Source organism: Cydia strobilella, chromosome 1 (assembly GCF_947568885.1).
Source record: "Cydia strobilella chromosome 1, ilCydStro3.1, whole genome shotgun sequence".
In the NCBI taxonomy this organism is placed as follows: Eukaryota; Metazoa; Arthropoda; class Insecta; order Lepidoptera; family Tortricidae; genus Cydia; species Cydia strobilella.
Window position 1 is genome coordinate 35,308,794 of NC_086041.1, and position 22,617 is coordinate 35,331,410.

A 22,617-nucleotide genomic window follows, 5' to 3' on the forward strand; every position below is an offset into this window, starting at 1 on the left:
ACATTGCTTATTATTACATCATTTTTGTATATGACTGTTTGTTGCCTAAATAAAAAAAAAATTAAAAAAAAATATACGCACCGTAGGTTCAACGCCAAAGACCGATTAATCGACCACAGAACAACATAGAGCTACTAATGCATAAAGTTCAATTTCAGTTTTGACGCTTCGGTGAGGTGGCGTCTGGATGACAGCTTTTGTGTTTGACAAAAAGGTCAAAAAGGTTAAAGTATTATAAAAAACTGACAATCAAGCACGGACAAGATGTGGATAACTATCAAATACGTAGTGACCTCGTCGGTGACATGTCTACTTTCGTTAAGATGTTAGAAAATTAAAGATACTTTTTGACGCGTAGTTTGATCAACTACTTTTTCCCCTCACTAGCTCGGAAAGCCGTCTTTTATCCTTTAAAACCAGCGGGGAAAAACGCATTTTATCCACTAGTGGGGAAAGTAATTTGACCTTGGATGGAGCGTGTTTAAGTAGCTTGACAGATAACAAAACGTAAAACGCTCATAATAATGGTTCGTTCGATATTAATTATCATTAAATAAATGGTTTGAGAATTTAATAAAAAATACCAACTTTAGCTTTATTTACTGATTTTAAGTCATAAACCTTAAATTCCATAAGAAACGTTTGTTTTCTAATAATGATGTTAAATAACGAGCAAATTCTGAACGCACAAGTTGAGTCGACGCAATTTCAAAACGCATCATTGACATTTCATACGTCAGAAATGTCAACATTGTCAACAAAAATTTTACTTTAAAACTTCTCACGTAAAAATACAGAATTTCCAGAGTTTATTGTTATAATATCGTAAAAAAATTAGTGATTCCAGTGATGAAGATGATCTAACGCCTGTGGATGTTGCACTTTCCTCGCTATAGTGAGGTGAAAAGTTTTGTGTTACACACGGGTGCAAATGTATTTTACTTCTCGTGTGTTGAAACACTCGCTACGCTCAGGATTCTATTTTAGAAGGTAAAATACAACTTTGCACCCTTGTATAACAAATAACTATTGCAGCCGACTGTGCCTCGCCATTTTAAAAGGTCAACGTTTGAATCTAAATCACGAGTCCCTAAGTGTATGGAGTTTTTATCGTCATCTGGACTTAGAGGTTCGGTAGTGCGAAGTGCTGTAGCACTGAAGGCACCGGCGATAATTTACTTCGGCACGTATGTAGGGAGTTAAAACACTGCTGGGGTCAATATATCGAAATCGGAGCTGAAACCTAACTGGGTGACTTTTAGAAAAGAAGTACAGAACACCTAGTGCGTTCGCGTTTGCTTTGTGTCTATTTTTCGCCACTTGCACCAATCCACTAACCCGGGGTTAACCGGTTAAACCTGGAATTACCATGGTTACCTGTACAATTTGACACTGGGTTAACGATTTAATCGCTTAACCCCGGGTTATTGGGATGGTGCAAGTGGTGTTAGTTACTAGGGTTACTGAAAAGAATGAATACTTTTTTGTAAAGCTGTCATGACACAGTAAGATAATGGACACTTAAATTGAGGGATAAAATACATCAAATATTTAAGTTTAAGCAATGTTATGTATTGTAAGTATGTGAACAATAGCTATTTATGCAACAAGTGCGGAAATCATCTCACGGCCTCTGGATGAGTTCAAGTCTCACCCAAGGCAGTAATTTTTCCACTTAAATTTATTCTAAGTTTATATTATATATATAATCATATTTAACTTTATTTCGGAACGTTCAAAATTCCATACAATATTGTCAGTTATTGGTGTGTGTTAAGTGTATTGTCGCACAACAAACTCCAAAGTAACTTATTTTCAATGGCTGTTCCGACTGTTAATAACAAATCAATGGCTGATTTTATAGTTCGAATGAGCTCCTAGCTCTTAACCAAGAGTCCGATTCAGATTAAACAACTTGTAACGGTTTTGATCTCATTTTGATACGACTTTAAAGATCGCTCCCTAGTGAGATGCGCGCCAATAACCAAGATGATCGCCACGGTCGAATCAAAACCTGTTCAGAACCTTGACAAGTTAGTTTTGCTGGGCATTTTCCGTAACTCGACATCCAATGTGTCTATTTTGCGTGAAACGAGGTAGCGCTACTCTAACCACCCCAGCTCCTCCACGAAGCCTAGCAAAGTCTTCAGGTTGCTAGTTGCCTCCTTTAGTGTGCATGGATTCCCTAGGTATTTGCTGCTTGAAAAGTTGTTAAAATGTAGTTAAATCTGGTTGGAACCAGTTGCAGTGCAGCGAATAGGCAGCCGATACTTTATTCATAGCGAGTTCACCGCCTCGCTCGTGCATATTCATTCGCTGCATGTCAAGAGGCTAAACGGTGGCTGTGCTGCGTTTTCTTTTAAAACGTAATTAGACTAAAATTAGAATTTTTATTGAGAATATTTTGAAGATAATAGGTTTTGCTCTAGTTAAATGATTGTAGTTTTAATTTTCAATAACATTTTGCAACTAATGTTTTAAGAAAAATATTCCTAAAAGTTTTTTGTCATCGTATTTTGAGCCTTGTAGCAACATTGCTACAGGGCTCAAAATAAATAATCTCAATAAGGAAATAAAAAACCAATGTAATGTAATGTAAATGTAATGTTTTATAAATAAATAAATGTATATAAATGCAATCTCAGAGCAATGTAGCCTGAAAATATTAATTTGTCATCAATTTGATTATTAAGGCGATTGCACGTCAGCATTAAAACGCCAAAGTACGTTATAAAAAATTAATTGAAATGACTGAAATCTTATCACAGCCGCCGTCGGCAATTAAACGGAATTAACAATTTTCTTCGTGATCCGCTACATCTGTACGACACTTAATACATTTACTACGACCGTTACGGGGAAGGGTTGTAACTTAAAATTTGATTAAAAGGTTTTTTCTTTGTTTTTTTTTTACCACGTCGGTGGCAATTAAGCATACGGCCCGCCTGATGGTAAGCAGTTACCGTAGCCTATGGACGCCTGCAACACCAGAGATATTACATATGGCGCTGCAACCGCAATAATGCTTATTTTACTCATCACCCCATCACGTGTCGGAGTCGATTTTTTTTTACATTGTCGATTTTCTCATATAAGACGCAAGATAAGTTCTAAACATTTAGAAAAAATATTAAGTGTCTATCACGAAATGGCTACGAACAGGAGAGAGATGGCAAAGGTGGTCGCCGACGTCCGTTAGGGCATGGCAAACAAAGAAGAAGATCACGAATTGTATCGTGATAAATGATTACTTTCCTCGACTAGTACAGAATTAACACTGTCACATCACAGTCTGTCAAAAACAAATGCTACATAAAAGCCACTACCCACCGATGTTTGATTATAAATAGATAATATCTGAAATGATTTTAAGAACACAACAATAGTTATTTGTGCAACAAGAGAGGAAAGTTGGTTTTTCTTGCGTGTGTTTATTTTGAGTCCCGAGAAAGCGAAAGATTCTATAATTGAATCACGAGCGAAGCGAGTGATTCTAAGGTAGAATCTTGAGCGTAGCGAGGGACTCAATAACACGAGATGTAAAAAAACTTTGCTCTCGTGTTGCACACATAATTTTTCACCTCAGTAGTGAGAACATATTGAAGGTTAAAATGTATTTCGAATTACACAGAATAAACAGAAAAAAAAAGTATTATAATATATACGATACGATACGATACGAGACGAGAGACCGGACCGGACCGGACCGGACCGTACCGTACCGTACCGTACCGTACCGTACCGTACCGTACCGTACCGTAGTATTATATTATATATTTTTAATTTAGCGAAGGCTATGAACTGCCAATTCATATTTCTATTACAAATTCGTTTTTTTTTCGTTCTTCTGTGTTATTCTGTGTAATTCGAAATACATTTTAACCATTAATATGTTCTCACTACTCCAGGCAGTGAAACAAAGTAGCTTTTTAATTTAGTGAAGGCCATGAACTGCCACTTCATACTTCTATTACAAATTCGTTTTTTTTCGTTTCTCTGTAATATTCTGTGTAATTGGAAATACATTTTAACCTACAATATGTTCTCACTACTGAGGTGAAAATGTATATGTGTCACGCGAGAGCAAATTTATTTTACATCTCGTGTTTGAGTCAAATCAACACTCGTAAGAAAAACCAACTTTGCTCTCTTTTTGCACAAATAACTATTAAAGCCATGGTACGATTTATTTCTGTATTTCTTAATTTTAAAAAGCCAACATAGTAGCGAATTTTAAAAAGCCAACATAGTAGTGAATTAACCTCCGAGTTCGTTACAAATATAGGAAACGAAAAAGACGAAATAAAGTCCAATTTGTCCCCTAAAACAGAAAGGCACGTGGCAACCTCCGCACCGGAAAGTTTCCATAATGACATTCGCGAAGTTTCGGGAGCGCCCTTCCGTGGAGATGTTATAATAATCACCTAATTAGATTCACTTCAAAAACATTTTTATGTAGGAAAATACTCCTTGTAGTCGCAGTTGGAATTGAATAAAACCGGCCAAGTGCGAGTCGGACTCGCGCATTAAGGGTTACCTTACGTACCTTTACGCAAAAACGGTAAAAAAATCACGTTTGTTGTATGGGAGCCCCATTTAAATATTTTATTCTGTTTTTAGTATTTGTTGTTACAGCGGCATCATATCACGGTTCATAAGATATAGCCTGGTGACAGACGGAAAGACAGACAGACGGACGGCCAGCGAAGTTTTAGTAATATGGTCCCGTTTTTACCCTTTGGGTCCGGAGCCCTAAAAACTACGAGGGAGGTTGGAACACGTCGAAATTATTTTTAAATAATCTGTTACAGCGTTAATATTAATTCGTTATTATTTTTTTGGAATACAGTAATATATTTACACTCCCTTTGAAAATAAAAATGTTATCTACATGTACTCTTTCTTCAATATTGTTTTACTAATAATCTTCGTATTTCTGAAATTACTTACAAATTAATTTTTTACGTAAACTACGTTTCATCTACATGTTTGTGCTAAACATTCAATTGTTTACTTAGTAACACTACTCAGAAAACTTTAATAGCTATGAAACGAGTAGTAAGTTTCTTTGTTTTACTTTTTCATTCTTTTAAATAAATAAAAAAACATACACGAATATCAAAACTTCCGCGAGACACAGATATATTAAATATATTAACAACGGGTCACTCACGTATCCACCATCACCGGCGCCCGCGCCGAGTCATCGGGCGCGGAGGGCTGCGGCCCGCAGTCTGCGCCGGTCCGTAACCGTCAACGCAAACTCCTGATGACACTTCTCGGTACGGAGTGAAACATGTCGAGCGTTTTTCGACTTAAAATACGTGAGTGACCCGTTATTAATATATATATTAATAAACAAATATTTTACAAAACAACGCGGGTTCAGAATTAAAGAAAAAAAACAAGAATTTTGAATGCATAACATTCTACAATAATATACTTATATAACCTAATATAACCAAGTTCCTAATATAACCAAATTCTCAGTAACGGTATTATGGTGGTTGTCGTCGTAAAATCTTAACGGTTACATAAAAGGTGCTTACGCGACTAGAAGAGACCGCGTTACGCCATCTCGTGGCAAAATGGCGTAAGTTGTAAACTTTTAAAATGTGTGTTGGGTCTTTTTCTTGGTTAAACAATGTACTTTACGCCCGTAGTAAAAATGTTTCTGTTCTGTTAATGAAGATTGCACTTACGTCACCTTTTTATAATTAGTATAGTATATTAAGTTTAGTAAGAAATGTGAACCGCTTATGTTTAATTCGACATTCATTTAGCTTAGTCAAACAAATAAGTACAGGAAGTACTCCGTTTTTATTATTTATTTTAAACTGTATTGCACATCAAGAAAAAGTACAAAAGGCGGACTAATGCCCCATGGCATTCTCTACCAGTCAATCATAGGGCCAAACAGAAAAATGTCAAGGTGGGCGCATTGAGAGGCGTTTAAAAGCAAATAAGTAATACAGAAGGTTTACTAATGTATTGCCAAAAATCGTTTCCCAAAGTATTACTTCCCAAACTATTTTACGCAAAATATCATTTGGCAAAATTTCATTTCGCATTTTTTTTTTCGTTGGAAAAATGCTTTATGCATACCCACACCCTCGGGGGAGAAAGTGCGGGTTATGTGGGACTCGGCAAAAGGCGCCACTACCCACTAAAAAACCAACGGTATGCCTGCGGGCCGCCAATGGGGCGTGGCCACGGGTTCTCTAATCCAACCTAACCTAACCCAACCTAGTACGTCATTTTCATTTCGCAAGTATGGGGTTGGGAAATGAAATGGTTGCGAAGTCAAAAACTTGCTAAAATTTCATTTGGGAAATGAAACTGATGCCATAAGTTTGTTGGGAAGTGAAATTTGGCGAAAAATATTTTGGCTAAACGGCGGTATCCCAATACAGAATAGATATCTTGTCTAGATATTTAGATATTTTATTTTGTTTCTCTCCGAATTTTTTTTCTTAGATTAGTTCATAGGCTCGTATTAGTTAGTAGTAAGTTTAGGTGTTACCTACCAGTCATATGTATATCCAAACTAATAAGAATGACTTCATTTTAAAACTTTAAGACAGTTACGTCATTCCAGAATGGCGTCGTAAAAGCCTTAACACGCGGTATACTTTACTTCAGTATTAAAGGCGGTTTGAGCGATGTATTAAATTAAAGTTGGCTGTCGCGTCTGTACGTCTGTGCTTGAGCAGGGTTGCCCAAAATAAAATAAACCGGACAAGTGCGAGTCGGACTCGCCTACCGAGGGTTCCGTACTTTTTAGTATTCGTTGTTATAGCGGCAACCAGATATACATCATCTGTGAAATTTTCAACTGTCTAGCTATCACGGTTGATGAGATACAGACAGACAGACAGATAGACGGACAGACGGACAGACGGACAGACGGACAGACGGACAGACGGACAGAGGAGTCCCTTTGGGTACGGGACCCTAAAAAGCATTCTTCTAATTTCACCCGCACTTCTTGCTGTGACTCATGATACAATATGTGTAGAGTCGTAATTAGAAGGCAGTTGTAATTTCTCAAATCTAAAATAAATGACAAAATCCGTAATCATGTGCGAAATAAATTACATAAATATTATTTACAGTACATATGGTGCTACTTTCTCGCACTAGTGCGTAAATAGCACTTTTCGTGCATATGTCGAAAGTTTAAAGGGTCATATGTACTGTAAAACGTTGTTCGATACACGTGCGAATAGGTAATTCGCAACTCGTGTCGATTTAAAACACTCCCTGCGGTCGTGTTTTAATTTATCGCCACTCGTTTCGAATTTCCTCTTTTGCGCACTTGTATCGTAAATAACTATATCATTATAAGACAATGTTTAGACAAGAGTGTGGATTAATAATAAGACATTACATATAATGGAAGCCGGCGGTGGGTGTTCTCATGTTTTTTTTACACCACGTCTGTGGCAAACAAGCATACGGCCCTAAAAATAAGCGGTTACCGTAGCTTATGGACGCCTGCACCTCCAGGGGTGTTCCATACACGTTGCCGACCCTTGGGTTAAGGTGGCAGATCCTGACTCTTCGAGGCTTCATGGTTCAAGTTATTAAAATTTGTTATTTATTTAAACTTACCGAATAGGATAGTTGACACATGTTGAATTTTATAACTAAATAAATAGATAGAAAATGAGCAATTTATCACAATAAAATGGAAACTTAAAAATATATGGGAATATTAAAAAATTACAAGACCTCAAAATTTCGAAAAATCACTTTTTTTAGGAAATAAATAACGGTACCATTCGATTCCTTTCATTTAATTAAAAAAATATTGAATAGCAACAATATAGCAACATTTTACCGACAAAATCGCAATATCCTTGTTTTCCATATATCGGAACGGGTTCTAAGCAAAGCGGCTTCTAAGCAAAGTGACACAGTGACGACACGATTTGTTGCTATTTGTGTTACAGCGTTTGCTCAGTAAAGTGGCGATGCCAGACATTGACCATCATTTGTGACTTTTGTATTGCTTTAAGACAATGGGTCCCATACAGACATTTGATCCTCAAAACAAACCTGGCCCCAATTTCACCACGGTGACAGGTGCGACAATTGTAAAACATCAATGTTGCTGACGTCACAGGCATCCATGGGCTACGGTTACCGCTTACCATCGGGCGGGCTGTATTCCTGTTTGCCACCATCATTGTAATATTTAAAAAAACTTTATTATATCGGCAAAAAACAGGTACGTTTATGAAGATGATGATGACAATTGTCACAAGATTTATAAGAATTTTCGGTAATTCTTGACAGGAAATAAGTTCTGTGTCGGAATTTTGCGACAATTGTCGTGTTTCTTGTGACAATTGTCATTAGCATCGCAAAATAAGTACTTATTTATTGGCGATATAATGGAGTTTTGTTTTTATTAAAATGTTGGTAGCAAACAAGCAACCCAGCCCGTTCGATGGTAAGCGGTTTCCGTAGCCTATGGAGGCATGTGACGTCAGTAATAGTGATTTCGACAATTGTCGCACCTGTCACCGTGGTGAAATTGGGGCCTGATCGACCGATACCATTAAAAAAATTGTCAACTACCCTTTTGTGTCAACCCTGACGTATGTATTTGAATGCAAACATGTTGTTAGGTACGTCGAAGTGAAGCCAACTTGTGCTACAATTATAATAAGGGCTTTTGCACACGCCGCGACTGAAACGACGATTACTAAACGACGACTAAATATTACAATCCAGTCGCAAGACATTATTAGTCATTCGGAAATTAAAAAATAATAAGTCCAAGTACAACCGGGAATGGTTATAAAATAAGTTATTACAAAATGTAATATTATGTTTTGAGTTAATTTGATTTTATGATTTTAGTACGAACAGCTTTTAAAGTGTCAATTTAATGGCTGCTACGGACTTTACGACTAGGTTGTTTAGTTTCAGTATTAACAACAATAAAATTTGGTAAGTATTAGTAAAAAGGAATGGAAAGATTTGCAAGGTTCTGGTAGGCTTCCGTAGCTCAATTGGTTAAGAGCCGCACGGATTGCGGAGGTTGCGGGTTCAAATCCTGCCGGAAGTGTAACTTTTTCCATTTTTTCCTTTAATATAACAATTTGGAGTATCGCTCGTAGACGTATCTGCATGTTAAAAAATTGAATAAAATTTGGGTGTTGGTGCGTTCTAAAATCTAATTAGATACAACATTTTACAGAGAAAAACGAGTAAGTACTCATTATTTACTTAATTTACCCGTATTTACTCGTTTATACCCAAGCTGGTGGGTATAAACTATTTACAGTGCTGACACTGCTGAAAGGTTATAAAAATTTAAAATAAAGGTATATTTTGTACTGGATTTAGTAGTCCAATCCAATAGTAAGAAAAAAATATATAAAAAAATGTAATACTAGGATAATGCTTGGCAGAGGGAACAGTCTGAAAATCAACGCTAGGCGTCACCAGCTGACCTAGCATATGTTGAAACTGGTATCCTTTTACCAAACACTAAAAAATCTATAGTTTAAGTTACCTACACCATAATGTTTCTATGTTTCTGTTTTTTTTCCATCGGTGTACCATTTTAAATTGTGTCTGGTATTGGTCTCGGTATTAAACGTATTTTTATTTATTTTATTTTTAATAAAAAAATCAGAAACCACCGACGTGTGGATCATTTAATTGGTCTTTAAAAATAACTTCAATGTTATTAAGCACTGTTTTTGATAAATTTAATACTTTTAGGAAAACAACCGTTTCCAAAGGCCAAAATAATAATTATCTCTCTAAAACTTTCTATATGGAACACGTCTCTTCTTTACCTTGATTTTTATGTGCTAAATTAACAGATTAAGTGCCGGGAACCCGCGGGTTCTCAGTTCGTAGTTGCTTTCCTCTACAAAGCGGGCAAATCGCTGGGATCGGCTACGAGCGTAGCGCTAACGGAAACGTTAGCAGTGAATGTGTTAAGGGATAAGGTTTATTTTTAGGGTCGTCGTCAGGGCCTGACTTAGAGTTCTGACCGCCCTAGGCTGACTATGTATAGGTATATCCGCCCCCCGTTTGTCTTAACTCAGAGCCGCTGCCGCGCGTCTTGGTCCTTGCGCCCTAGGCCTTATTAGCCTGTGGGTAAATCAGGCTCTGGTCGTCGTCATCGAAAGCGAGGAGGACTGGACTGACCTTTACTCGCGCCGTCGGGTCCGCGCAGTATGGAGCACTCCTCTATAGTCCCGAATGGCGTGAACAGTTGCCGCACATCCTCCTCAGTCTGTTGTTTGCTCAGCATGCCCACGAACAGCTTTCGATCTGCGAAAAACAATAACGATAAATACAACAAATAGGCACAATAAACCAAATTTTTAACATGCAGATACGTCTGCGAGCGATACTCCACGCCACCCCAAAGGCGTAAACATAAGGGAAGGAATAGTAAGATATGCAAGGTTCTAGTAGGCTTGCGTAGCTCAATTGGTTAAGAGCAACGCACGGATTGCGGAGGTTGCGGGTTCAAGTCCTGCCGGAAGCGTAACTTTTTAAATTTTTTTCCTTTAATATAAAAATAGGCACAATATTAATATTATATTATTAGGTACTTCTGGCCGAAGGGTGTCGTGTTTCGGAGGTTCCGCGGCAAACTGCCGAATCCGACACAAGAGCAGCCGATTTAACGGAGCCACGCCGTTTTTTCGCTTAAATAGTGTTTAGTTTTGAGTTTATATAATACATATATGTATGTTTGTAAGGTATTTGTAATATGGGCTTTGTTGCCTGATTTAAATTTTAAATAAATAAATAATTATGTAGGAACAAAGGCTCAATATTATTATGTAGGTACGAAGGTTAGACTGATTTTTTTTAATAGACCGTTTAAGTGTCCCACTGCTGGGCAAAGGCCCCTCCCCTTGATCTCCACAACTCCCGCTGTTGTGCTTTTTCCGGCCAGTTACCGATGAAGGTGTCTAAGTCGTCCCGCCATCTCCGTCTGGGCCTGCCACGTCCGCGCTTCTTTTGCGGCATCCACTTTGTGACTATACTAGCCCACCTATCTGGATGCATGCGGCAGACGTGACCCGCCTAGTCCCACTTCAGCCTAGCGGTCTTCTCCCCCACGTCAGCTATGCCTGTTTTGGAGTGCAATGTAGTGTTTCGGATGCGATACATCCTAGTGACACCTAAAATACTGCGCTCCATTGCTCGCTGGCAAACCTTCAATTTGGACTTCTGACTCTCGGTGAGTGACCATGTTTGGGCACCGTTGGTTAGGACAGGCAGAATACACATGTCAACGAGTTTACGCTTAAGTGACATTGGAAGGTCGCCCTTCATTAGCTTCTTCATGGACCAGTAGCTCTTCCAGGCGTTTTGAACACGGCGCTCAACTTCCTTGTCTTGCCTGTCGCTGAAAGAGACTAAACTGGCCCAAGTATATATACTCGCTGACATATTGTATAATCTGCCCGTCAACTTCGACGGTACGTTTCGGGCTATTAGTCATCACCTGAGTCTTTGCACGATTCATTTGAAGTCCAACTTGAAGGCTTGCGTTGCTCAGATCTTGGAGCATTTGCTGAAGTTCTGTGGCAGAGGAGGCAAAAAGAACTATGTCGTCGGCAAAACGATTTTAAATTTAAAAAAATATTTCAAGTTGTACACTAAACTTTTTTTTGAATTTGGAAGTTTTTATGTTATTTCGACTCAGAATCACGAGCTCTTTCGATCCCGATAAGAAAAATAAGTGTTTCAATTTTTTTATTTCTATTCCGTTACGATAAAAAAAAAACTATATTTGGGGACAATCTTACACAGAACAGAACGACCTACAGTACTCCTTAAAAATAGCTACAAATCCGTCTACAAATAATATACTTGGCATTTAGCGTTTGTTTGTAATATAGGATTAGAAACTGGAGAATATTTCAATTTTAATAACAAAACTTCCGTGAGACACAGACATATTTAAATATATTAATAACGTTATTTAATAGAATATTACAATTTTAATTTCTGAAATAGTTTTAGTTTATTTACATAAAGTAGCTAACAAAATTAGGGAATCCAACCTCAAGGAGGTATCAACTGTTTGAACCAGGTGCATAGTTTTGTAGTTATTGTAGAGTTAGAGTCCATTGTGACATTGAACTAACAACCACTTCGTATGGCTATTTATTTATTCCGTGATAATTTTACGTCTCAGGCGTTCACGTGTCGGATCCGAATCGCACACGGATCTTGGCGTATTTGAAGTCTGTTACACAAAGATCATAGATAAAATATAAATACAATATAGGTACATTTTTTCCTTCATATGTCCGTTTGTTTATCTATTCTATATTTAGTTGACTTCTTTGTTATGTTCAGTCTAAGGGTCTATTGCGATTTGTAGATCTCTTTGTATCTTTCACAGTAACATTATGCTTCACGTATTCTAAAATATGTTTTATACTCTATGCAATGACCCTCAAACCTTTAAGACGTTCATGAGATAAGGGCGTGCGCACACGGCGCTTCTCCTTAAAAACCGCCAGTCTGCAACTGTAAATAATCCCAATTCTAACAAGAAAATGGCTTCAAATAACTTATGAGTTTGTTTAATAACATACTGCCAAAAATCAGCTAATTGGCATAAATAAAATAAATCATTAAAATTCCTCTGGCATCAAAGACAAATACCAATCATTTCTATTCGGTAGCCATTTCCTTTTCAAAGCCCGAAGAACACTTATAAGGCTTGCAAAGAACATCAAAACACCCTGCTTATCGGTGTTATTCGGGCATTATTTTTTCATAAACGAGAAATAGGCACCGTAACCGCGCACACAGCTGCCGACAATTTCACGGATGACTGGCGCCTAATTAGCGACCAATTACAATAAAATGGCGACGTAAAAACGCGTGTGCGCGGTTTACGGGCGTTTCCTGCGCCGTATGCGCGCGCACTAAGTTTACTGTTGTCAATGTTAGAAGGAGAAAGTCTAATCATATTAGCAAGTACTGGCCACTAAAAAAAACTGTTTAGTGGCCAGTATGATGCGTTTTTTTGCGACGAAAGTTGGCCCCGACGCTACAGCTGTCGTCAACAAACAACAGCTCTATGTACACAGATTACACACAGTTTTAGTTAAAAAAAAAACAACGAACAAAATCCAAACCCAGGTCAACACATAATTAGCACATTACACTAACGTTGCAGTGATTTCATGAATGAGGAGGGTTCCGCAGTTCGGGCAGGGTAACACATAGGGTAAAACCGATTAATGCACTACGGAATCCTCTTTTAGCTTTTAAGGGAGTTGTTATTTCCAAGACTTCTGTTCGAGCTGCGGTTAAAACCCAATTTTATCACTGTCCAAAATTTTGGGCGCTCTTTACAGAAATCGACGTTAAAAAAAATCAATGGTATAACATAAACCACACTAATTACTTTTCGAAAATGAATACGAAAACAAATCTCTGACAGCACGACGATAACTAAGTGCACAGTGAGTGTTTATTTCCAAGTCGAACCCAGTTTTCGAACACGCCTTATGATAAACTACGTCCTAGTGCCGTGCCTTTTTGTACAGTCGCCATCAGATATATTGGAGCAGGCAAGGTGCTCACATATATCTGAACACGCCTCCATTGTCAAGGCGTTAGAGGGCGTGTTCAAAATATTTGAAACAAAACTATCGTGAGACATACATATTTCAAAATATTTAGATCGCTACGGTTTCACTCAATAGTATTTTTAGTCGCTCTTGGCGACATGTTTCGGACTCGTCGGGAGTCCTTCCTCAGGCACGACGAAATACTAGTGAGTGAAACCGTAGTGATCTAAATATTTTGAATGAATCATAGTTTTTGACTTTAAATAAAACAAATCAGGCTATTATAATTATTACGGCCCGGCCACGCCATCGCGCGGCGGGGGCAGCGGCGAGCGGCGGCCATAGGTGGGAACGAAAGGTCCGATCTCTGTGTCTCGCTTCAACCTATGGCCGCCGCTCACCGCTGCCGCCGTCGCGAGATGTCGTGGCCGGGCCGTAAGCGCAACCGTATCTTTCCTGGGCTATCACAAGGCGGTTCATTAGATTCGACATGGACACTCCGCGCGCTATAAGACAGACAGTGACAACAGTACAGCCTAGAGCACGCACATTAAACGCTACCTGCGATCGCCTACGCGCGCCTCCTTGCAGCGCCCCCTGGAACACAAGAACATGCTACACATGGGCACGGAATAAATAATAGTACTAGTACAGAAGTTTCACTCTAACAAAATGATATAACGATATGACCGCAAGGTGCAAGCGCGAGCAGGCGTCCGTTCCTTAGCGCTGCGGTGCGCGGTACTAGACACCAAAATTGGTGTGGGCCGCATATACTTGTAGCGACGCGACGAAATCGCGGAGTGAGCCACGCCTGACATGGGTCATCATAATGGGTAGATTGTAACGACTCCTGGATGGCTATATGAGATTAAGAATCAGCATATGTAACTGTACGAATAATAGTAAAACAATCAGGCTATTAAAATTATTTACGCAACCGTATCTTTACTGAGCTATCACATGGCGTAGATACGTTTGCTCAGGAACATTGCTCTCAATAATCAACACAAATTAGTCACCGTGGTCGAAACCGGCCAGGACAGTATGATAAGGCTGATGATATATTATAAATAAGTTTTTGGCAAAAATTTCATTCACTAATACTCATCGAATCAATTCTAAAAATCACAAACACAATTAGGTTTCGTTGTTTTATCACAGAGTTCCTATGGCCACCTCCTGTCTCCATCATCAGATCAGCTCGATAGTACCATAATATTGCATTGTCACCCGACTTACATATTTATGCAAATCTTCAGCTTCATCGGAAACTGGGAAGTGGGTCAAATTTAAATTGCAAGATTTAACCCTTACAAACATAGTTACATATTACATACATACTTACTTACAAGTTAATAAAAAGCTTGTAAAAATCGCGTAGAATAGTAGATTGTTAACCAAGGGATGAAAGGCACTCATTTCTGCCGAGGTATTTTGGTGCTCGAACGCAGTGAGAGCGCCAATAGTCCGAGGCAGAAATGATGCCTTTCACCCGAGTTAAACACTCTACTTTTCATTTCGAATACGAGGAAAGTAAAATGCATGTGTTTTTTTTAAAACATGACAAGTATACATTTTTATAGTATTTCTTGAGGGTACTTTCAATTAACAATTCAGGCAAAAGTATCGTTATTTATGGAATGGAGAGTCAAATATTAGAATGGAAATTGTATAACAAATCCATTTAAACTCAAATTTCAATTGCGTATCGTAAAAAAATTAAAAAAATCGTACTTCGAACGTAAAATGCTCTAGTGCAGACACGTATCATTTTCTGCACACCTTTAAGAACAACAATGACCCTCTTTCAGAGCATGAGAAATGAAAAATATTAAAAATTGGCAATATTATGTTGGCTAGGCCTACCAGTACAGGAATGAATTCAACCAGGGCGTAATATAGGTATTCTCTTAAATCTGTCGAGTACTAATAAATCTAGTTCTAGCTAGTACTGTTATCCCAGAAAGGGTTTCAATCTGTGCACCAGCAAAATATAACAAATTCGTATTAAAGTGTAATAATATTGTCTAATCAATCACGCATTGTGCCCCGATTTATGGGGTCCGAGTTATTGATGGATTCCATGCGTTCGCTACAGTTTGAACGCTTTGGAACCCGGTCCGTAAATCATCATCATCTTCCTCGCGTTGTCCCGGCATTTTGCCACGGCTCATAGGAGCCTGGGGTCGGCTTGGCAGATAATCCCAGGAATTGGCGTGGGCACTAGTTTTTACGAAAGCGACTGCCATCTGACCTTCCAACTCAGGGGATAATTCAATGAATACCTATATTAGGTAATCCGTATTTTTTTACATTTAGATTTTTATTCTAGAAAGTTTCTAGACTAGTATTTTTTTAAATGTGTGTTTTTTAAGTGAAATTCATAATACTTAACAATAATGTTAAGTTTGACATATCTATAATAATTAAATGTTTTTAAGAATAATAATAACTGCATCAATAAATTGTTCTGATATTTAGATTAAGGTAATATTTGTTAAACTTGACAATTTAAAAGTGCTTATTGCTAGGCTTATTTGAATAAAGAATATTTTGACTTTGACTTTGGAATTATTGTAACCATCTTGCTAGTACTACTTTTTAGTATAAAATAAGTATTTTGTTTGAGATTAAAGTGTTAAATACTAAATTTAAAAACACAAACATATTGGTTTATATATACCCTAGCGTTTTTGGAAGAGCGGGGTTTTCTGCCACAAGCATATCTAATGTTTAAAAGAAGATCCCATCCCATGCTGTAAACTACTTGTAAAGAACCAATAAACATTTTTTAATACAGTTGCTCAAAAAGTGCTACTTTTCGTGGCTGTTTAGCGTGCGGAAAGTTGGTTTTCGCGAACTAGTGCTTTTTACTTTTCCAATTTTTTAAAATTTTTACTTGTTCCAATTCATGACTACTTATTGATGAATGTTAATATTAGTTTCCTTTAAACGTCGTAATCAACATAAAAACCTACTGTTAATGTAAGAATACGAAAAATATGCATATTTCATATTTTATTACTTACCTCTTCATCATTATGAGTAATATAACACGTTTATTTTTTATTGTTGAAAAACCGTTCTTAATAAGTTGTCTGAATGGAACGGAACGCCTGTCAAAGAAGAGGCGTATTTTCTTACTGCAAGAATGTTTTAAGTTTCCAAAGGCAACATTCGATATTGTTTTTATAAATATACGATACACAAATAATCGTAAATAACGATATTTAGGTAATAATAGTACAATGTTTTAATATTTTGTGTCTTTTCAATTGTTTATGTCTTATAGAACATGCATTTGAAAAAAAAACTTTCATTGAAGTGGGTTCAATAATAATAACAAAATCTATTCTAGTCGAATAAAAGCTAGAAAAACACCTCTTCATAATGTCAATGTCAATGATGTCACAGAATATAAAAGTTTCGAATTCCATTCCTTACTTGTTGCTTTTCTTATTTTTTCGCAACTGTATTAAAAAACGTCGTTCGATACACGTGCGGATATGTCATATCTCGGTACTCGTGAGGTAATGACATACTTTCCGCACTAGCATCGAAATGTACTATTTTTTTAACAAGTTTTAAAATCTAAATTGGGATCCAAGTAATGTAGTTATCAAGTAACGTTCGATTGCTTATTAACAACCCGATTACACCAGCGTATTCATAAAGGCGTGTTAATATGGCTAACGCGGCCATTACCGTTTGACCGAAACGCCGGTAATGGTACCAAGTACAGTAATTGCGTGCGTTTAGCAAATAACTGGTGTTTATTATCGACTGGATAGGACATACGGTTGGCCTGAAGCAAAGGGGGTGCAAAAAAAGACTTAGATTTTTTTTAGTAGGTACAATAACATGTCTGTTCTGGTGGTTTGATCACGATCATCGCGGTCAACCTAACACACTCCTCGCTTCGCTCGTCGTCGCACCTATCTTGTCTCTGTTACTTAAATTTACCTGTTCCAAATGATTGATTTTAATTTGTCAAGTAGTGGTTTCAACTTGCGGGTCAAATATCTCGGCCGTTTTTAATTTTAGAGAAAAGTTTTTCCTACAAAACATGCTTATTTTAGCGTATTCTCTACGATAAAACAATAAAAAATAGGTGTCATAATAACATCACTCCGATGAAAATTGCCGGCACTTCTTTGCTTTAGTCCAATTGGAAATACATATCAGTACACATTAATACTTATTTTGGTGTAGCAATATATTACTAAAAGCAACAAAGTTTCATTTTAATTTTACCAATTTTTTTTTTCAATTAAAAATAATTAAGATATTGAATCATAATTCATAACTATACTTAAATATAAATGATCATGACAATACTACAATCATTTTAAAACAAAACGAATTAACATCAAAATGTTTTCCCCTTTACCCAAAATACACAAACGCGTCAAGCGTTTGTTAAAATTATCAACAATATCCCGCAGTATAGGCCACCCCACACAGCGTCTGCGCAACTGCGCAGCGACGCCATTTTCCATACCGCTGATATGACATCGACGCTCATAAGACGCTAGTATACCGCTACCTCTAGCTAACCTAACCTAACTACTTAACTGATTACTTAATTTTAGTGTACCTATTTGGCGAACATTAGATTAAGGTATTTATAATGTTATAATTTTTGGTAAATTTTCAATAAAAAAAAAAAAGCCTCCCTATAACTTTTCTAGGTTTCTTCTTTCAAACTGTACGTGTATAAGCTACACTTTCTTATTTAAAATTGTTCGGAGTAATTGGCACCTGAATTCCGAGTGCGATTGCATAGTGAAGCACCTCTCAGCAAAAACTGCTTAGCCGTAGGCTTAACGAGTTGCGGTTTGGGTGCGGTTGCGGCGCGGTACCGAGGCGTTAAGCTGGGTCGGTGTCGGTCGGTTTACTTTTTAAATGCGTGGTAACGTAAGTATAGAAAATAAATAGCAGGTTGAAATAGTTTACAATACGAAATTTTAGGATTATAATAGTTTTTTTAAATATAATATTATATTCTCGCGCGATGCACGCCAATTACTAAAATGATCGTCAAGGTCGTATCAAAACCATAACAAATTGTTTAATCTGAATAAGGAACTAGTTTTTGCTACAACTATTGCTATTTTTTATTAACTACCTATAACTATAGGTAGTTAATAAAAATATTCTGTGCATAGGTAACATAATGTTAACATTAGTGTACTTTCAGTAAGTTCGTGTTAATTTGTATGAAAATTGCATACCTTTATTAGAAAGTGTTAGCGACGCTCTAACACGACAGTAGATGATTCTAAGTTAATTTAAATCGAATAGTTTAAGATTGTATTCTTAATAAAGATTTTATCGTTTAGGTAGGCAAATTCGCTCTAGATTGTTATTAGTTCGTAAGTAACATGTATATACGCGTTATTTTATAGCCTAGGATTAGTTATGTATCTAGGTTTCATTCGATTTCATAAGAAAAGGTCAAATTATTTCCCTTGAATTCCTAATCCCATAGTAAAAAGAGTGAGATAAAGCATTAGAAAGAGATTAAAATGTAGATTCGTTAATTGGCTCACGAATTATAGCCAATCATAAGAAAATGTAGACAAGGATAGGTAAGAATGAGCAGGACGCACGATCAACTTCTCATTGGTCACACAAAATCCGCCGAGCATTTCGATATCGCTCAGATTTTACTATGGAGTTAGTACGTTCGATCAAATATCACGTAAATTATAAATATCCGACCATAATAATGTATGTAGAAATCATAGAGAATAATATCGTTTATCGATCAGTGCAGGTACTATTGTCATAGGCCTAGCCAAAGTATTGTATTCGGCCAGCGAAAGGGCAAAAAACCCGCGCTATTGTCCTCGACGCGAGCGGACAATAGCCCGTATTGTGTGAGTATTACCGAGCAGAACAGAAGAGATTCGCTAATCGAGTAGCCTAATGGTTTAGATGTTAGGATACATAAGTTTTAATTCGATAATTACGTGATTAATTAAGTAAACATAATGTAAGCGATAACGAGATAACTAAAATCGAGGCGATGGCGGCCGGATAGCGTCATTAGCCAATCAGAGCCCTTCGAATCGAACGAATGGAAATCGATCTTATCTCCTTATCGTAGGAGCTTTCCTTTTCTTAAATTTTCGTATAAATACAGGGAAGGACGACTGGGTAGGCACAGTATCGGAAAAGCAGCTTCTACTATCAAAAAGTCCTCAAGAAAACCTGAAGAAGTTTAAAGTGCCCAGTCGTTCTACTCTCAGTTACCGTGTTAGGAGTATTTTTATACCTTGTACCGCGATTAATAAAAGTCAGTTTTTACAAGTGTCGTAATTAGTTTAATTCGAATTCGTGGATAGTTATCCTGGTCCTTCGAGGGTGAGTCGGCGTGGGAACGGACACGTCTCGGCAGTACGAGTGGCGGCGGCAGGGCGTGCCAGCGACCAGACTCTACAACTGAGCTCCGGAGGCTATAGTGCGTCGCGGACTGCATTAGAAAGCTTTAGTAGAAAGCACAAAATTATCTCAAATGAAAAAAAAAAACAACCGATATTCATAACAATTTTCCCTGCTGTTAAAATCACTAATTCCGATGTGTACCCAGCTTTATTAGCAAGCTGGAAATTATCTGAATTTAGGTGGTCATTAGAAGAGTCGCGCGGGAGAGATATCCGGCCGGCCGTATAAATCTGAATTTAATGACCAGACCAGTTCTAATATTTACGAACAATGTTTCGGGTTCGGGTTCGGGACACGTACCTCGTGTCCCCGCCTTTAAGTTAGGCTTGTGTTTTTACTTGAATTTGTAATTGGAATATGCTGTTTTTTGCTTTTTAAATCTATTTAACGGTACTCTGGAATGGGTTTGTATGATTTGAATGTTCTTCGTAATTTTAAAGGATTATTTTTACGAGTGCATTCATATTCATATTCATATATTTATTCATAATAATTCGTATTACATGTCACAATATTATAAGTTATTTACAAAATATGATTTGTGACTTCATATTACTGTATGGTGCTAGTGCAATTGTAAATATTATATTTTGCGGTCACAAGACTAAGAAGTTTCGCGGGAGGTGATCCATTTTAGGCATAAGTTCGCTTTTGTACATTTTTTAGGGTTCCGTACCTCAAAAGGAAAAAACGGAACCCTTATAGGATCACTCGTGCGTCTGTCTGTCTGTCTGTCTGTCCGTCTGTCACAGCTTATTTTCTCCGAAACTACTGGACCAATTAAGTTGAAATTTGGTACACATATGTAAGTTTGTGACCCAAAGAAGTACATGTAACGTAAACAAATTAATTTTAAACACGGGGGCCACTTTTGAGGGGTAATTGAGAAAATTAAAAAATAAAGTTTGTCGAACTATATCATGTTACATATCAAATGAAAGAGCTCATTGTGGGAATCTCAAATATATATTTTTTATAATTTTAAGATAAATAGTTTAGAAGTTATCAAGAAAATAGGCAAAAAATGACCCCTTTATCTCCGAAACTACTGGGTCAAAAATTTTGAAAAAAAAATTACACAAAATAGATCTTTACCTATAGATCACCGGAAAACCTATTATAATTGTGCAGTCAAGCGTGAATCGGACTTAATTACTTAGTTTTTGATCCGACCTCTACAGGTTTTTTAAAGACATTTCACATAAAAAATACATTGTTTAAATTGTGTAATGTACGGAACCGTTGGAACGCGAGTCCGACTCGCACTTGGCCGGTTTTTTACCATGTTTTGTCTATTTTGTGTAAAATTGTTTATAAAGTGACATATATCCCAGGTAGCATTTATACGTCATTATGACGTCAGCGACGTCATTATGACGTAATAATACCGTAATTTTTATGTCATTATGACGTCGCTGACGTCACTTTGATGATTAAAGCATGTATCTGACATAGGAGAAATACCTCGAATTTTTTTATTTAAAAATATCTTTAAGTCCAGAATCCACCTGAACGGAAGTTTACAAGGGGATTAATTATGCCGTAAACATTTTATATTAAAAATTGCTTTTAAACGTAGTTTAAGGGTGCTTACAAAAAACGATAAAGTTGAACTACGGACTGGGGAGGGCTCTTAATAATGATTTTATGCGAAGCGGAAAATAATGACTTTCGTTATTACGATCGAGATCATTACCCGACCAATGTTTAAAATAAGGTAAGAATAGTCTATATATCTATATAGATATACACAATACGCACTCGACTAAATTTTTTACAGGATGAGAAGAGAGGAGAACATTGTTCTCATATGAAATGAAACTATGGAAACGGATTATATCGCGTATAATGAATTTAAAATACATCCCGAACCTTTTGCTTACAACTGTTTTTGCTTACTTTGCAGCTTTTTAGGGTTCCGTACCCAAAGGGTAAAAACGGGACCCTATTACTAAGACTCTGCTGACCATCTGTCACCAGGCTGTATCTCATGAACCGTGATAGCTAGACAGTTGAAATTTTCACAGATTATGTATTTCTGTTGCCGCTACAACAACAAATACTAAAAACAGAATAATATAAATATTTAAATGGGGCTCCCATACAACAAACGTGATTTTTTGCTGTTTTTTTCCGTAATGGTATGGGACCCTTCGTGCGCGAGTCCGACTCGCACTTGGCCGGTTTTTTCATTATACACGATATAATCCGTCTCCATAGTTTTATTTCATGAGTAACTATCGCGGTAACCGAAAACAATATTAGTGTTCTCATATCCCAGGTAGCAAAATGACGTAAAATGACGTCAGCGACGTCATAATGACGGCATTATTACGTCATTACGACGTCGCTGACGTCATTTGACGTCATTTTGCTACCTGGGATGTTGAGCTCAATAATTAAATACAGATAATTTAAGAGTAGACCAGAGCTACAAAATCAGAATATAACTTTAAATAAAATATATGTGAATCTCGTGTATAGTTATTACATTAAATGCAAGCGCCACGGGAAAATGCTTCCGAGAATTAAAATAAGTCCCAAAAATTCAACACGAATGCGTTTAAACTACTAAAAACTC

General features: G+C 37.1%; 1 protein-coding gene across 3 annotated transcripts in view; it reads right to left on the reverse strand.

Annotated features, from left to right (window-relative positions):
• LOC134745227 (CUGBP Elav-like family member 4) overlaps positions 1–22,617 on the reverse strand; it is a 329,485-nt gene that overhangs the window by 234,263 nt on the left and 72,605 nt on the right. For 2 of the 3 annotated variants that reach the window (XM_063679225.1, XM_063679232.1), the window contains exon 3: positions 10,177–10,302. In XM_063679225.1, the coding sequence (XP_063535295.1) occupies positions 10,177–10,302 (126 nt within the window). Of the gene's footprint in view, positions 1–10,176; positions 10,303–14,144; positions 14,181–22,617 lie in introns of all 3 variants that reach the window. The other variant, XM_063679238.1, reaches the window with a different exon arrangement.